Source organism: Piliocolobus tephrosceles, chromosome 1 (genome assembly GCF_002776525.5).
Source record: "Piliocolobus tephrosceles isolate RC106 chromosome 1, ASM277652v3, whole genome shotgun sequence".
Lineage (NCBI taxonomy): Eukaryota > Metazoa > Chordata > Mammalia > Primates > Cercopithecidae > Piliocolobus > Piliocolobus tephrosceles.
In genome coordinates, this window is record NC_045434.1 from 177,232,492 (window position 1) to 177,249,311 (window position 16,820).

At 44.3% G+C, this 16,820-nt stretch overlaps 1 protein-coding gene across 4 annotated transcripts in view; it reads left to right on the forward strand.

The window, feature by feature from the left end:
* Positions 1-16,065, forward strand: part of ZSWIM5 (zinc finger SWIM-type containing 5) — a 186,695-nt gene extending 170,630 nt beyond the window's left edge. For all 4 annotated transcript variants that reach the window (XM_023221433.1, XM_023221436.1, XM_023221435.1 and 1 more), the window contains exons 9-14: positions 1,415-1,675; positions 1,887-2,022; positions 3,243-3,400; positions 11,375-11,538; positions 12,332-12,413; positions 13,144-16,065. In XM_023221433.1, the coding sequence (XP_023077201.1) occupies positions 1,415-1,675; positions 1,887-2,022; positions 3,243-3,400; positions 11,375-11,538; positions 12,332-12,413; positions 13,144-14,006 (1,664 nt within the window). In that variant the 3' untranslated portion in view covers positions 14,007-16,065. The remainder of the gene's footprint in view (positions 1-1,414; positions 1,676-1,886; positions 2,023-3,242; positions 3,401-11,374; positions 11,539-12,331; positions 12,414-13,143) is intronic.
* The last annotated feature ends 755 nt before the right edge of the window (positions 16,066-16,820 follow it).

Below are 16,820 nucleotides of genomic sequence, written 5' to 3' on the forward strand. Positions count from 1 at the left end.
CAAGTGAGGACTGCTCCTTGTCTTCCCTCTGACCCCTTGCAAAGTGAATCATCATCTTTGGTCTGTTTCATCTGTACAGTGACATTTACATCTTAGACACCTGAGTTTGCACTTGGGTTTATTCATTCACCACTAACACATAGCAATACCTAGAACAACAAGATGGTCTAATCCCTTTAAGGTGTTCACATTCTATGAAAGAGACAGAAACAAAAACAGACAATTACAACATTACATAATGTGCTAGCAAAAGATAAGATTTTATACTTCCCTAACTGGCTTAGCCAGTTCATATATTGAGAAGGAGGTGGGCTGGGCGTGGTGGCTGTCGCCTGTAATCCCAGCACTTTGGGAGGCCAAGACAGGCAGATCACCTGAGGTCAGGAGTTCGAGACCAGCCTGGCCAACATGGTGAAACCCCGTCTCTGCTAAAAATGTAAAAATTAACTGGGTGTGGTGGTGTGCGCCTGTAATCCCAGCTACTTGGGAGGCTGAGGCAGACGAATTGCTTGAACCCAGGAGGCGGAGGTTGCATAAGCCGATATCGTACCACTGCTCTCCAGCCTGGGAAACAGAGCGATACTCCATCTCAAAAAAAAAAAAAAAAAAAGAGGTGGGGCTGGGCATGGTGGCTTATGCCTATAATCCCAGCATTTTGGGAGGCCAAGGTGGGAGATTCACTTGAGCCCAGGAGTTTGAGACCATATCTCTGGGCATCATAATGAGACCCTATCTCTACAAAAAAAAATTAAAAAGTATCTGGGCATGGTGGCATGTGCCTGTAGTCCCAGCTACTCAGGAAGCTGAGGTGGGAGGGTCGCTTGAGCCCAAGAGGTTGAGGCTGCATCAGTGAGCCATGATTGCACCACTACACTCCAGCCTTAGCAACCGAGCAAGACTCTGTCTCCAGAAAAATAAAAAAAAGAAAGAAGTGGGAATCTTTGTGGCTCTGTGTAACCTTCTTTTCAGTATATTTTCCTTACTATTCTGGGGTTCTGATTCAGCTTCCCTGTGATAGCTGTTGACCAAGCTGTATCCCAAAGATGGGAGGGAAAGACAGAAGACTAGGACAGACACGATGGCTCACACCTGTAATCCCAGCACTTTGGGAGACCGAGGTAGGCAGATCACCTGAGGTCAGGAGTTTGAGTCCATCCTGGCCAACATGATGAAACCCCCCGCTCTACTAAAATTATAAAAATTAGGTGTTGTGGCTTGCTCCTGTAATCCCAGCTACTTGGAAGGCTGAGGCAGGAAAATCGCTTGAACCTAGGAGGCGGAGGATGCAGTGAGCTGAGATCGCACCACTGCACTCCAGCCTGGACAACAGAGCAAGACTCTGTCTCCAAAAAAAAAAAAAAAAGAAGACTCTACCAAGCCTGACCTAAAAAATTTGGTGCCCTGTTGCCCTCAGATATGAATGAAAGCAGACCCCCTGTGTACCAGCATGTACCTGTGGCTGCAGGCTCCCCAAACAGCAGTGAGTCCTACCTGTCATTGGCCTTGGAAGTTGCATTGATGGGCCTAGGTCAACAGAGGGTAATGCCTGAAGGCCTCTACGCACAGGACAAGGTATGCCGTAATGAGGAACAGCTCCTGAGCCAACTCCAAGAGCTGCAGCTGGACGATGAGCTAGTGCAAACACTGCAAAAGCAATGCATCTTACTGCTGGAAGGTAAGTAGAAAAGAGTCTCTTGTCACGATGTCTTTGACCCATGACCCTGAGCTCCCCTCTTCAATAGAGTACAATTACAGGAATATTTATGACATTAAAATGTAGTGAAGGTTCCCATGATTAGCAAACATACATGAGATATTGGGGCTCAAGTCCAGACTGGCAAATGGAAGCATACAGATAAATAACTGACTGACTTATCTTCCTCCAGGGGGCCCTTTCAGCGGTCTGGGAGAAGTCATCCACCGAGAGAGTGTTCCCATGCATACCTTTGCCAAGTATTTGTTCTCAGCTCTGCTGCCTCATGATCCAGACTTGTCCTATAAATTAGCCTTACGTGCCATGAGGTGGGTAGCCCTTTCCCAGTCCAGTTGCCTCCATCAAAGCAGAAGTGTCCAGTGCTCTTTTTCTTTACTTATTTCACTTTCTTTTCTTTCCCTCTTTGTCATTCTGTTGGATCTGCTACCAAGTGTACCTTAAAATAGCTCAGATATTTTTATATGATCTAGGATTCGTATCTGGATTCCTTGTTGGTGACTTGGTTCCCTGGCAGTACTCATGGTTGATTGTCTGAGGAAGCCCCTGAGATGTTAATAAATAAGGAGCACTTAAGACCTGAGTTTTCCTGTTCAGTGGTTAGTCTGGCAAGCTGAGAAGGGGTCTGAGCCCTTCTATAGTTCAGCTGAATCAAGATTCCCTGGCACAGGTCCCCAGAAGAAGCTGGGGGAAGTAGAGATAAATATATTTACCCCAAGACTTGAAAACAATGAGCTATGGGCATTTTGTTTCCAAGCTAGAATAAGATCCTTGGTTTAGGCAGTTAAACTTAACTCTGTGATGTAGCAGACTCTATACAGAAGAACAATTTTAGTCAGACTGTAAGACTGGGAGAATACCTTAGCTAAAACAGGAAATTCCTTGGCATGTATTTCTTACACTTTTAGAAATAACCAGGCTGGGTACAGTGGCTCAAGCCTGTAATCCTAGCACTTTGGGAGGCTGAGGCAGGTAGATTGCTTGAGCCCAGGAGTTTGAGACCAGCCTGGGCAGCATGGTGAAACTCTGTCTCTACAAAAACAATAAATACAAAAATTAGCCAGGCATGGTGGTGCACACCTGAAGTCCCAGCTACTCAAGAGGCTGAGGTGGGAGGATTGCTTGAGCCCAGGAGGTCAGGGCTGCAGTGAGCTGTGATTGCGCCACTACACTCCAGCCTATGTGATAGAGACATTGTCTCAAAAATAAATAAAATAAACAACCCTATGATTCTTTTTTAAAATGTATTAACTTTTCTCTCTTCTTACAATATATCATACTACCCAACCCGATAGCTCTTAAACTGCCTTTAGCATCCATTTGTAGTGGAAACTATTCAGCGTTGAGTTCTCTTAAGTACCAAGGCACTCACCTCATACAGTGTATAGTACCACGGGTTTAAAAACCTTCAAAGCTCTTAGTTAATCCTTTCCTCTCCCCAGTTCCTCCCCAGCAAAGAGCAAGCTTCTCTAAGGTGGTTCAGAAGCCCAGGGTCTGAATGGTGGCTGATGATTCTTCCTGGGTCTTCCAGGTTACCTGTTTTAGAAAATTCAGCTTCTGCAGGCGACACATCCCACCTTCACCATACGGTGTCTGTGGTGCCCAGCCGTTATCCTCGCTGGTTCACGCTTGGACACTTGGAATCACAGCAGTGTGAACTGGCCTCCACCATGCTGACTGCTGCCAAAGGTGAGCATAGATAGACCTTAAGCTCCAGCATCACCCGTCTGCCTGCCCAGCCATGGCCTGTCCAAGGCTTGGCCTGCAGTCTCCTGAGGAAGAGAAGCTCCTTGACCATTTAGAGTGATAGTGATCCTCACTTTGCTGCCATTAGAAAGAGCACCTGGATCCAAGCCAAAACTTTACCCTAGTTACTAATTGTAGGATCCCGAATATTTAAAATTAATTGATCTTTAAGTTACTTCTAAATCTAACCTTCTGTTTGATAAAATCACTTCACCTTTCTAAGCCTCAGTTTCAAATCTATAAAATGGGGATCATTGTCAATGACCTGTCAGCCTCCCAGGGCCACTGGAAGATCTAATGAAGTGATGACTAAGATAGAGCTGAACTTCTTACAGATAGAAGAGTTTGTGATTTTTTTTCAGTGCCCTAGTAAAAGATAGGCAGTCCAAAGTGATCCTCAGCCTTTAAGCTCACATATATCCTGTTAGCTATGCGGGTTTCACCACAGAAGTGAAAGTAAGCCCCTATATAAGAAGGAGCTATGATAAAATGCTAGCCACCATGAGCTCCTGAATATTTTGGACCAGGAAGCTACATGGATTTTGAAGGTTTTTTTTAATTAAAAATAAGTTTATGTGGTATCTTCTTATTGTCCCCCCAAAAACACCGCTCATTACAGAAAAGGTAAAAATTACATATAAATTAATATAAAAATGATCAGCAAACAAATACAAAAATAGAACAAAGGATATCAGACAGTTCACAGAAAAGGAGATACAAGTGGTTTTTAGACAACTAAAATGTCTGATGTCACATTAGAAATACAAATTAAAATTAGCCTGAGATAACATTTTTTACTGATCTTACTGGCAAAAATCAACAAATTTGATAATGTGCATTCATGTGAGGAGTGCCAAGTGGGGAGTGGTGGTAGCCTGCATGGAGTTTCAGATTCCAAGCAGGATAAGGAGGAGGACTACAGATCTAAGGAAATAAATGAATGACAAGCATAATAAACATGAAGAAAACTATACCAAGACACATCATAACCAAAATGCTTAAAACCAATAATAGAAGAGAAAATCTACTTAAAAGCAATCAGAGTAAAAAAGATACATTACAGACAAAGGACAAAAAAACAAGTATGAGAACAGATTTATCATTGGAAACAATGCAAGCCAGAAAACAGTGGGAAAAAAATCGCTGAAAGTACTTTTTTAAAAAACATCAGGCCAAGCACGGTGGCTTACGCCTATAATGCCAGCACTTTGGGAGGCCAAGGCGGGCAGATCACTTGAGGTCAGGAGTTTGAGAACCCCATCTCTACTAAAAATACAAAAATTAGCTGGGCATGGTAGTGCACACCTGTAGTCCCAGCTACTCAGGAGGCTGAGGCACGAGAATCGCTTGAACCTGGGAGGCAGAGGTTGCGGTGAGCCGAGATCACACCACTGCACTCCTGCCTGGGTGACAAAGTGAGACTCCATCTCAAAACAAAACCAAAAACTGTCAAACTAGAATTTTATACCAATTAAAATATATTTCAGAAACAGATGAGGCCAGGTGCAGTGGCTCACACCTGTAATCCCAGCACTTCAGGAGGCCAAGGCAGAAGGATCACTTGAGACCAGGAGTTTGAGACTAGCCTGGACAACATAGCAAATTTTAAAATTTACAAAAAATTTTAAAAATTAGCCAGATGGCTGGGCGCAGTGGCTCAAGCCTGTAATCCCAGCACTTTGGGAGGCCGAGATGGGCAGATCACGAGGTCAGGAGATCGAGACCATCCTGGCTAACACGGTGAAACCCCGTCTCTACTAAAAATAAAAAAAACTAGCCGGGCATGGTGCCGGGCGCCTGTAGTCCCAGCTACTCGGGAGGCTGAGGCAGGAGAATGGCGTAAACCCGGGAGGCGGAGCTTGCAGTGAGCTGAGATCCGGTCACTGCACTCCAGCCCGGGCGACAGAGTGAGACTCTGTCTCAAAAAAAAAAAAAAAAAATTAGCCAGATGTACTGGCAAGCACCCATAGTCCCACCTACTGAGGAGGCTAAGGTAGAAGAACTGCGTGAGCGCAGGAGTTAGAAACTGCAGTAAGCTACCATCATGACACCACTCCAACCTGGGTGACAGAGCAAGACCCTGACTCTTAAAAAACAGAGAGAGAGAGAGGAACTGAAAATCTTTTTCAGACAACCACAGTACAATTAAAAATCAATAATAAAAAGATATTTAGAAAATATCTTAAGTTTTTGGAAATTAAACCACATACATGTATATTACTCATGGAGCAAAGAAAAAAAATCACAAGAAAATTAGAAAATCTTTTGACTATATGAAAATGAAAGCACAAGTCAAAATTAGTGGAATGTAGCTAAGATTTTCTTACACATTTTTAGCAATAAATGAAAAATGCTTCAAATCAGTGATCTCAGATTTTACTTTTTTTTTTTTTTTTTTTTTTTTGAGACGGAGTCTTGCTCTATTTCCCAGGCTGGAGTGCAGTGGTGCAATCTCTGCTCACTGCAAGCTCCACCACCCTAGATTCATGCTATTCTCCTGCCTCAGCCTCCTGAGTAGCTGGGACTACAGGCGCCCGCCACCATGCCCAGCTAATTTTTTTGTATTTTTAGTAGAGACAGGGTTTCACAGTGTTTGCAAGGATGGTCTCGATCTCCTGACCTCATGATCCGCCCACCTTGACCTCCCAAAGTGCTGGGATTACAGGTGTGAGCTGCTGCGCCCAGCCCAGGTTTCACTTTAAGAAGTCAGAAAAAGAAAACCCAAAGTAAGCATAGGAAAGGAAATAATAAAGATCAGAGCAGACAGGTGCAGTGGCTCATGCCTGTAATCCCAGCACTTTGGGAGGCCAAGGAAGGCAGATGACTTGAAGCCAAGAGTTCAAGACCAGCCTGGCTAACATGGCAAAACTCCATCTCTACCAAAAATACAAAAAAAAAAAAATTAAGTGGGCATGGTGGCACACACCTATAATCCCAGCTACTCGGGAGGCTGAGGTACTATAATCATCTGAACACAGGAGGTTATTTAAGGAATAAATGGTACTGATTCTCTAAAGTATCTTCCAGAAAATAGAAGCAGAGGAAACACTTCCTTACTCTATGAGGCCAGTATTACTCTAAAACCAAAACTAAATAAAGAAGTTACAAGAAAGGAAAAGTACAGATCAGTATGACTCATGAGCATAAATGCAGAAATCCTGAACAAATTTTAGCAAATCAAACCCAACAGTGTATAAAAAGAATGAACCACAAGTAGGATTTATTTTAGGTATGTAAGTTGTCTCAATACTTGAAAATCAATTAATGGAATCCATTAATTCCATTAATGGAATTTATTCTTTCCACAGGCAAAGAAGAAAAGTCATTCATCAGTAAATGCAGGAAAAGCATAACTGACAACCATTCATAATTTTAAAAAACCCTTAGCAAACTAGGAATAGAGGAGAACTGTCTCAACTTTATAAAGAACTTCTACAAAAAAACCTACAATTACCTTCTGGGTTTGGTGGCTCACACTGGTAATCCTAGCACTTTGGGAGGCCAAGCTGAGAGAATCGCTTGAGCCTGGGAGTTCAAGACCAGACTGGACAACATAGCAAGACCTCATCACTACTAAAAAATAAAAAATAGCCAGTTGTGGTGGGCACACTCCTGTAGTTCCAGCTACTTGGGAGGCTGAGGCAAGAGGATCACTTGAGCCTGGGAAGTCAAGGCTTCAGTGAACCGTGATTGTGCTACCGCACTCCAGTCTGGGCAAAAGAGCTTAAAGACAAAAAATTAAAACCTACAGCTATAACTACCATTGCACTTGATGAGAAACTAGATGCTTTCCCTGTAAGATCAGGAATAAGACAAGAATGTTCCCTCTTGCCACTTCTATTCAGCATCATACTAGAAGTTCCTAACTAATACAATAAGATAGGAAAAGGAAATAAATGATACGCAGATGCTCTCTGACTAATGACAGGGTTGTGTCCCAATAAATCCATCATAAGGTCAAAAAATTTTAAGTGAAATCATTGTAAGCCAATTGGAAAGGAAGAAATAAATCTGTCTTTGTTCACAAATGACATGATTGACTATGAATCCCAAAGAATCAATTTTTTTAAAAACTGGAACTAACAAGTAATTATAGCAAGTTTGCAGTATATAAGGTTAATAATACAAAATTCAATTGCTTTCCTATATGCCAGCAAAGAACAATTGGACTTTGCAATTAAAAACACAGTACCATTTACATTAGCACCCCAAAAATGAAGTACTTAGGAATAAATCTAACAAAATATGTATAAGATCGATATGAGGAATACTGTAAAACTTGGATGAAAAATATCAAAGATGATTTAAATAAATAGAAATGGTCCATGTTCATGGATAATAAGAATGTATATTAGAAGGTCAGTTCTTCCCAACTTGATCTATAGATTTAACACAATCCCAATCAATTTATTTTGTGCATATCAACAAACCCTTTCTAAACTTTATGTGGAAAAACAAAAGACCTAGAATAGCCAACATAATATTGAAGAACAAGTCAGAGGCCTGATAACTACCCAGTGGAAACACTTACTGTAATATTAATCAAGACAGTGTGGTACTGTTGAAAAACTGACAAATAGATCAATGGAACAAAACTAAAAGCTCAGAAATAGACTCACACAAATATAGTCAACTGATATTGAGAAAGGACCAAAAGATTGTCTTTTCAACAAATGATGCTAGAAAATCTGGACATTCACATGCAAAAAGAAATTAATATAGACACAGACCTTAGACCTTTCACAAAAATTAACTCAAAATGGATCATACGGGCAGATCATGAGGTCAGGAGATCGAGAGCATCCTGGCTAACACGGTGAAACCCCGTCTCTACTAAAAAAATACAAAAAACTAGCCGGGCAAGGTGGCGGGCGCCTGTAGTCCCAGCTACTCGGGAGGCTGAGGCAGGAGAATGGCGTAAACCCGGGAGGCAGAGCTTGCAGTGAGCTGAGATCCAGCCACTGCACTCCAGCCTGGGCGACAGAGCGAGACTCCGTCTCAAAAAAAAAAAAAAAAAAAAAATGGATCATAGACCTAAAGGTAAAACACAAAACTATAAAATGTCTAGAGGATGGCCAGGCGCAGTGGCTCACGCCTGTAATCCCAGCACTTTGGGAGGCTGAGGCAGGTGGATCATCTGAGGTCAGGGGTTTAAGACCAGCCTGGCCAACATGGTGAAACCCCATCTCTACTAAAAATATAAAAATTAGCTGGGCGTGGTGTCACGCACCTGTAATCCAAACTACTCAGGAGGCTGAGACCAGGAGAATATCTTTAACCCAGGAGGTGGAGGTTGCAGTTAGCCTGCACATGAATGTTTAAAGCATCTTTATTTATAATTGCTCCAAACTGAAAGTAACCAAGATGTTCTTCAAAAGGTGGATGGATAAATAAATTGTCATATATCCATAGAATTTATTATTATTTCTAAATAAAAAGACATGGCTTCTCAAGCCACACACACTCAAAAAAAAAAAAAAAGAAAGAAACGGAAGTTTTGGGTGTAAACTCTGAGGGAAACAAAGATATGGAGGAACTTTAAATGTGCATTGCATGTTGTAAGAAGCCTATCTGTATTATCACACTAGTCTTTAAGTTTAAAAAAAAAAGAAGAAAGAAAAAAGCCAGTCTGAAAAGGCTGCTTACTGTATGATTCCAAGTATATGATATTCTGGAAAAGGCAAAACTATGAAAACAGTAAAAAGATCAATAGTTGCCAGGGACTTAGAGGGAATGGAGAAAGGGAGGAACAGATAGAACACAGGAGATTTTTAGAGAAGTGATACTATTTTATATGACACTGTAAGAGCAGATTAATAACATACATTTATCAAAACCCATACAACTGTATAACACAGAGTGAACCCTAATGTAAACTGTAGACTTGAGTTAATAATATATGCATATTGGTTCATCAAATGTACCACACTAATAATAATGTACAGTCAGCCCTCTGTATCTGTGGGTTCTGCATCTGTGGATTCAACCAACCGTGGATCAAAAATATTCAGGAAAAAAAACTCCTCAAAGCTCCAGAAAGCAAAACTTTAGTTTGCTGGGCACAAAGCACTATGTTGAATCCACATGTAATGATGTATAGACATTGTATTAGATATTATAAGTAATCTAGAGGTGATTTAAAGTATAGGGGAGGATATGATGGTAGGTTATGATATACTTGAGCATCCTCAGATTTTGGTATCCAAGGGAAGTCATGGAACCAATCTCCCACAGGTGCGGAGGGATTACTGTATTAATATTGGTTTACCAAATATACCACATTAATATAAGATGTTGGCCAGGCGCGGTGGCCCAAGCCTGTAATCCCAGCACTTTGGGAGGCCGAGCCGGGCGGATCACAAGGTCAGGAGATCGAGACCATCCTGGCTAACCCGGTGAAACCCCGTCTCTACTAAAAAATACAAAAAACGAGCTGGGTGAGATGGCGGGTGCCTGTAGTCCCAGCTACTCGGGAGGCTGAGGCAGGAGAATGGCGTGAACCCGAAAGGCGGAGCTTGTAGTGATCTGAGATCCGGCCACTGCACTCCAGTTTGGGTGACAGAGCGAGACTCTGTCTCAAAAAAAAAAAAAAAAAAAAGATGTTAATAATAGGGGATATATGGGGATTCTCTGTACTATCTGATCAATTTCCTGTAAACCTGAAACTGCTCTAAAGACGTAGTCTATTAACTTAAAAAACTGTTTTTAAAGATGATAGAAGAATAAAGGAAATCTCTTTTATAATCCTGGCACCCAAAAACAACTATGAATAAGACATTTACATAAATAGTCCTGGAGATTTTCTATTCATATATATGTACACACACTGTATATCTTTTTTATAAAAATAGAATCATAGAATATTACAAATTATTTATAATTCTTACAACAATCCTAAGATGAAGTTATTGAACTTTTTTTTTTTTTTTTTTTTTTTTGAGACAGAGTCTCGCTGTGTCACCCAGGCTGGAGTGCAGTGGCCCAATCTTGGCTCACTGCAACCTCTGCCTCCCAGGTTCAAGTGATTCTCCTGCCTCAGCCTCCTGAGTAGCTGGGACTACAGGCGCATGCCACCATGCCTGACTGATTTTTGTATTTTTTTAGTAGAGACAGGGTTTCACCATGTTGGCTAGGCTGGTCTCGAACTCCTGACCTCAAGTGATTCACCCACCTCAGCCTCCCACAGTGCTGGGATTACAGGCAAGAGCCACTGCGCCCAACCTGAAGTCATTAAACTCTTAAATGGCTGAAGCAGGTTCAGTCCCCAGTGTGTTTTATTCCAAAGCCTATAGTCATACCGCCATTCCTCCTCTTTGACTTTATCAGCAGTTACAAAGCAAAACATAAGGCCTACTTTTTGTTCTATTTTTACTTAACATGTTTGTCCTTTATAAGATGTAGTAGTCTGTCATACACTACTACCTTCATCCAGCAACCTTCACTTCATATGATGTTATATTCCTTAACTCTTTGTGCTTTGTATAGAATCCCTGCCTATTGAATAAGAAGTGGTGGCCCCGCTCCTTTTTGCTCCAGGGAGCTGTAGTGAGAAGTCGACAGTGGGACTGGCATTCTTTTTTGGCAGTAATGTGGCTTTCTGTCTACTGTATAGCTCTGGGAATTCAGGTGTTCAAGAAAATTATTTTTGGTACTTAAAGATCCTGAGGGCAGAGGGTATTTGGTGGGGACAGATGAAAAGGTGGAGAGAATAGTATTCACATGGGGTCTGGGGAAGGGAGGAGCCTCAAATGTGTTTAGTGGAGACAGCTTGATAACCCAGAAGGGGCGGTAGCATTCAGAAGCATTCAATGAATTAATAGCAGCCATTTCAACCACCTGTTGAACTACCTGTTGCGATCAGCTGACTGTTGAGTAAAACATTAAAATAGACCCTGCCCCTTCTCTTGGCATCTATAGGAGACACTTTGAGACTCCGAACAATTCTGGAAGCAATACAGAAGCACATTCATTCTTCCTCCCTCATCTTCAAACTGGCCCAAGATGCATTCAAGATTGCTACTCCCACTGACAGTAGTACTGACAGCACCCTGCTCAACGTTGCCCTGGAACTTGGGTTACAGGTATGGAAGAAGAGTGGGCCATCCTCAGTTTAGACTTCTGGCCTAGTGACAATTGGGAGAAGGTAAGATCTCTGGGAGACTGGGCATAGGCCAAGTCTGGCTCTTTCTTTGTGCCCAGAACACAAGTTCTAGACAAGGGAAAAGGCAAGGATTTCATAAATTGGGCTCCACGTTTAAGTTAAGGCCAGAAGCAAGATACAGCTTTAGGCTCCATGGGGTCCCTGTCTTCTGTCTGCCTCCCCATTTCTGCTAGTCAAGTAAGGTACGATAATAAGGACTTTGCTGCAGATCATCTGAGAAGCCTCCTATCTGATTGGTGGGAGAGCTAAGAGAGAAATTTAACTGTATTTTATATTTATCAGGGGAGAGACCACTGTTTAAAGCACCAGAAAATGCCGGGTGCGGTGGCTCAAGCCTGTAATCCCAGCACTTTGGGAGGCCGAGACAGGCGGATCATGAGGTCAGGAGATTGAGACCATCCTGGCTAACACGGTGAAACCCCGTCTCTACTAAAAAATATAAAAAACTAGCCGGGCGAGTTGGCGGCGCCTGTAGTCCCAGCTACTTGGGAGGCTGAGGCAGGAGAATGGCGTGAACCCAGGAGGCGGAGCTTGCAGTGAGCTGAGATCCGGCCACTGCACTCCAGCCCGGGCGACAGAGCGAGACTCCGTCTCAAAAAAAAAAAAAAAAAAAAAAGTACCAGAAAATATTTGTTGTATAAATGAATGGCAAGGGGAGGGAGAGGTCACAACAGTTAGGCATAGCCCACTGGAAAGGCCTCTTTTGTGCCCAGGTGATGCGGATGACCTTATCAACCCTTAACTGGAGACGCAGGGAGATGGTACGATGGTTGGTGACCTGTGCTACAGAAGTGGGTGAGTCTCCCACCTCCCTCTACCCCCAGCGGAAAGGAGTTTCTAGGCCCTACTCTTGGGACAGGACAGTGAATCCTTAGAGCTCTCATATTCCTAGTCCTGATGGCCTAAGAAAGGATGGGGCTGCTGGTAGGAGAAGGTGGCCTCTGTTCAGCCAGCCCAAGCTCTGTCCTCATTGCTTGAACCATATCCTGATGTCAGCAGCACTTGATCCTCTCGTCAGAGACATGTCTACGAGAATGAATTTTCAGTTGCTACTCAAGTGCTCCCTTGGGAGGTAGTGCCCAGTGGTTTGGTCCCCATCCCTGTCCATGCTTGTGAAAAACCCGAGACAACTTGGAGGCTCAGGACCCTTTCTAAAGCCCAAAGCCCCAGCACAAGACTCTACCCTGAGAGGCCCCACTTCAGCTAGAACCCCTGGCAGATCTGCAACCCATGCGTCAGGGCAAGCAAACCCCAGGCTGTACTGTCCCATCCTTGTGAGGGGTCAAGAGCACCTGCAGAAACCTTCAACCCTCTGACCTGGGGAAAGAAGGGATAGAAAGAGACCCCAAACAGGGTCTGGCCATCTGGGATGCTCCCCTTGTCCTGGTTTGCCTCATACCATCTCAAGGTTGCTGAGGAGGGAGAACTCATCGCTGCAGGCCAAGTTCATACCCCAAATGGTAATCTGGGTAGACCTGAATCAGGACCCAGATGGCCACGGCTGAGCTCAGGCTCTCCCTGACAGGTGTGCGGGCCCTGGTGAGCATCTTGCAGAGCTGGTACACACTCTTCACCCCTACGGAGGCTACTAGTATTGTAGCTGCCACAGCTGTGTCCCACACCACTATCCTGCGCCTCAGTCTTGACTATCCACAGCGGGAGGAACTAGCTAGCTGTGCTCGCACGCTGGCCCTACAGTGTGCTATGAAGGATCCACAGAGCTGTGCCCTGTCAGCCCTTACCCTCTGTGAGAAAGACCACATCGCCTTTGAGGCAGCCTACCAGATTGCCATTGATGCTGCTGCTGGTGGCATGACCCATTCGCAGCTGTTCACCATCGCCCGCTACATGGAGCTCCGCGGCTACCCGCTCCGTGCCTTCAAGCTGGCCTCACTGGCCATGAGCCATCTTAACCTGGCCTACAACCAGGATACTCACCCCGCCATCAATGATGTGCTCTGGGCTTGTGCTCTCAGCCACTCTCTGGGCAAGAATGAGCTGGCAGCTCTCATCCCCCTGGTGGTGAAGAGTGTGCACTGTGCCACAGTGCTTTCAGACATCTTACGACGCTGCACAGTGACTGCACCTGGCCTGGCTGGCATCCCAGGCCGCCGCAGCTCTGGAAAGCTCATGTCCACTGACAAAGCTCCATTGCGCCAGTTGTTGGATGCCACCATCAATGCCTATATCAACACTACACACTCACGCCTAACACACATCAGCCCTCGCCACTATGGAGAGTTCATTGAGTTTCTAAGCAAGGCTCGGGAGACCTTCCTGCTGCCCCAGGATGGCCACCTGCAATTTGCCCAGTTCATCGACAACCTCAAACAGATCTACAAAGGCAAGAAAAAGCTGATGCTGCTGGTGCGAGAGCGCTTTGGCTGAGAGAGCAGATAGCTCACCGCCAGGGCAGCCTGGGTTCCCAGGTAGTATCAGGTCAGGCCAAGGACACTGAAACATTTGTCCACCCTGAGAGGACTCTGAGCACCTGTGGCTGAGGCCAAAGGACCACAGGGCTAAGGATGGGGAAAGTCTAACTCTAGTTGATATGCCTACCTTGGCATGTTCATGGAGGAGCTGGGCCCTGCAGATCGACCAGAAACCCCACAACATGCCACCTCATGCCCCCGTATCCTGCGTGTCCTGAGCATTGGCCCTGTCTCCCTTGGCAAACACAGAACACTGTTCCGTCTCAGGGATTGCTTAACCAGAGAAACAAACACATCTATGGGACTGTAAATACTATAGTATATGTGTTGCTAATTATTGTAAACTTACAACTATTTATAATTGTGGTTTTGATTTGATGGGCACTTGAAGTAGCTGTGGGTAGGAGGATATACTTATTTTCTGAGGAGACTCAAAACCATTTCTCAGGTTCCCCTTGCAGAGTGTATGCTGGTAGCAGTGGAAGAGTGGGGGTGCCAAGGAGAAAAATGGCCAGTTAGAATCAATCCCAAGTCTAGTCTATGCAGAATCCCCCACCTACCGACAGGGCATTTATAGCCCAGTGGTGAGTGAGGGACAGAGGCCAGGACTGGACTTAGACTTTTGCCTCACAAAACTATGAGGACATCGAAGCTCCTGCCTCACACAGCTTCTTCAGGAGCCTGCTGAATGCCTGAGAAACAAGTACAGGGAGAAGATGAAGGTCTGGGAAGCTGCTGAGTTCATAATATTCATCTACTGTGGTCACCTTTGTGTTAGAGAGTGTGTGGTTTCATCTATAATCGTGTGTGTGTATCTGTATGGCTAAGTACATGTGTCTATGTGCATAGATATATCTGTGCATGCCTGTATGTGCACATATATATTTATGTGTATGTGTCAGTTCTATAGCTGTGTACCTGTGTAAATATGTGCACACTGGACTGGGTTTCTACCTGAGGATATACACATTTTGCGTACATGTGAGGATGCACATCTATGTGCAAATACACTGTGCATATTTAGTGTGTGTATCTGGGCACACGAGTCCATGTGTATAAACATGTTTGTATCTGTGTGTATGCTTGTTATCCATGCACCCGTGTCTTTATATGTGTAACTGAGCATATTTCTACATGTAGGGATGTCTGTGTATTCATGTTTGAGGATCTGCATGAATGTGTCCTTCCTTTTTGCCAAATTTCTCTTTCCTGTTCCTCTTAAATCTCTCTCGCCAGCTAAACGTTTGTTCCCCATCTCTGTGCCTCCTCTATTCATTCTCTCACCAAACAAGCTTCTAAGCACCAGTCTCCCTCTGCTATCAGATTGGCTGCTTTAGCTCCACAGTTCTCTTCTCGCCCCATATTTGCTTTCTTCCCCTGCCTTCTCGCCCCATATTTGCTTTCTTCCCCTGCCTCTCTACCTCAAGCTTCCTCTGCCTGCTTTTGTCACAGTCTCATTGCTCGCTGACTTGGAGGCTAGGGCTGGTCTGCTCTTAGCCTCTCCCTTCCTAATTTCTAGCCCTAGTGGGCAGCCCTGTCTTAGCCCTGGCTGACCTCCACAGTGTATCATGTTCCTGCTACCTTCCTGACCTCTATGCTCGGCCTGGAATTGTTACAGGAGGTAGCAAAGGCATTCAGAAGGGTCAGTTGGATACCAGTGTCTTGGTGTTTACTGTTTCATGTCTTAGTTCCTGAGTTAGGGGTGGGGTGTGATAGGGAAGGGGTGGTATAGCTAGAATGTGAACTAAGAACTTCTCCATCTGCTTTTTCTTTGACAAACGGTCACCTTTTTTACTCCAAACTGACCAAGAAGTTGTATTTGCCATTTGTGGCTACTCAAGTCTTACTGTCCAGCCAAGGGCCCCTACGTCTCAGCCCAATGGGTTGGTTAAAAAAAAAAGAGAAGCCACTCTCATTCTGTATCACAGTTGCCCTTTTTTAGCAAGTGTGTGAACTCACAGTGCTTTTCTATGAATAAATCATGGATCACATAAACGATCATTTTTCTAAAAGCAGAAATTGTGTTCCTTCATTAAATGAAACCTATCTCTCCCTTCTGCATTGCCCTGGCTGGGCCAGGGAGCTGGTTCAGCCTACGGCACAGTGGGCTCCTAGTGGTCCAAGGAGATGCAGAATGACAGATCAAGAATTTCTTGCCATACCAGACCCTTCTCCAGAGCTTGCAGACACCTCAGAGCCTTGTCCTGGGAAGCAGGTGCCACCAGGAAGGGTGGAAACACCAAGATCTTGAGAAAATTAAAGGGGATGCTCAGAAAATAATATAAAGCAACCTTGAGTGCCAGAGGGTCTTTTGGTTTCAGAGGACTTCTTGCCTTGATGATGGACTTGTCTAAAGCTCCAATCCTAAGCAACCTAGCTCTGAGCTTTGATGTCCTCCCTATATTTTGGTGTCAAAGCTGAGGGTCCCTCAGCTTCTCCTTGCTCACCTAGACTCCATCTTCCCCATGCCTCTCTGAAGTATTCTAACCCCTTCTGTGCCCCTTTTTGATGTATACTTCCCTTCCTCCCCAGACATAAAGCCCTATCAATTTGGCCTTTGTATGCTGTGAGGACCCCACCCATTTTTCTGCAAATGTCACAACCTGAACTGCTAGGAAAGCTCTACCCTACCCCCATGTAGTTCTGGGACTTAAGTATCTGAGAGTAAGATGGGAGTGGGAATCCTTAAGTGCTCTGGTACATATTCAGTGATACCTAACCCCCATGACTTGTGAAGAGGATATAGAGAGGGTTCCCAGGGAAGGAGCAG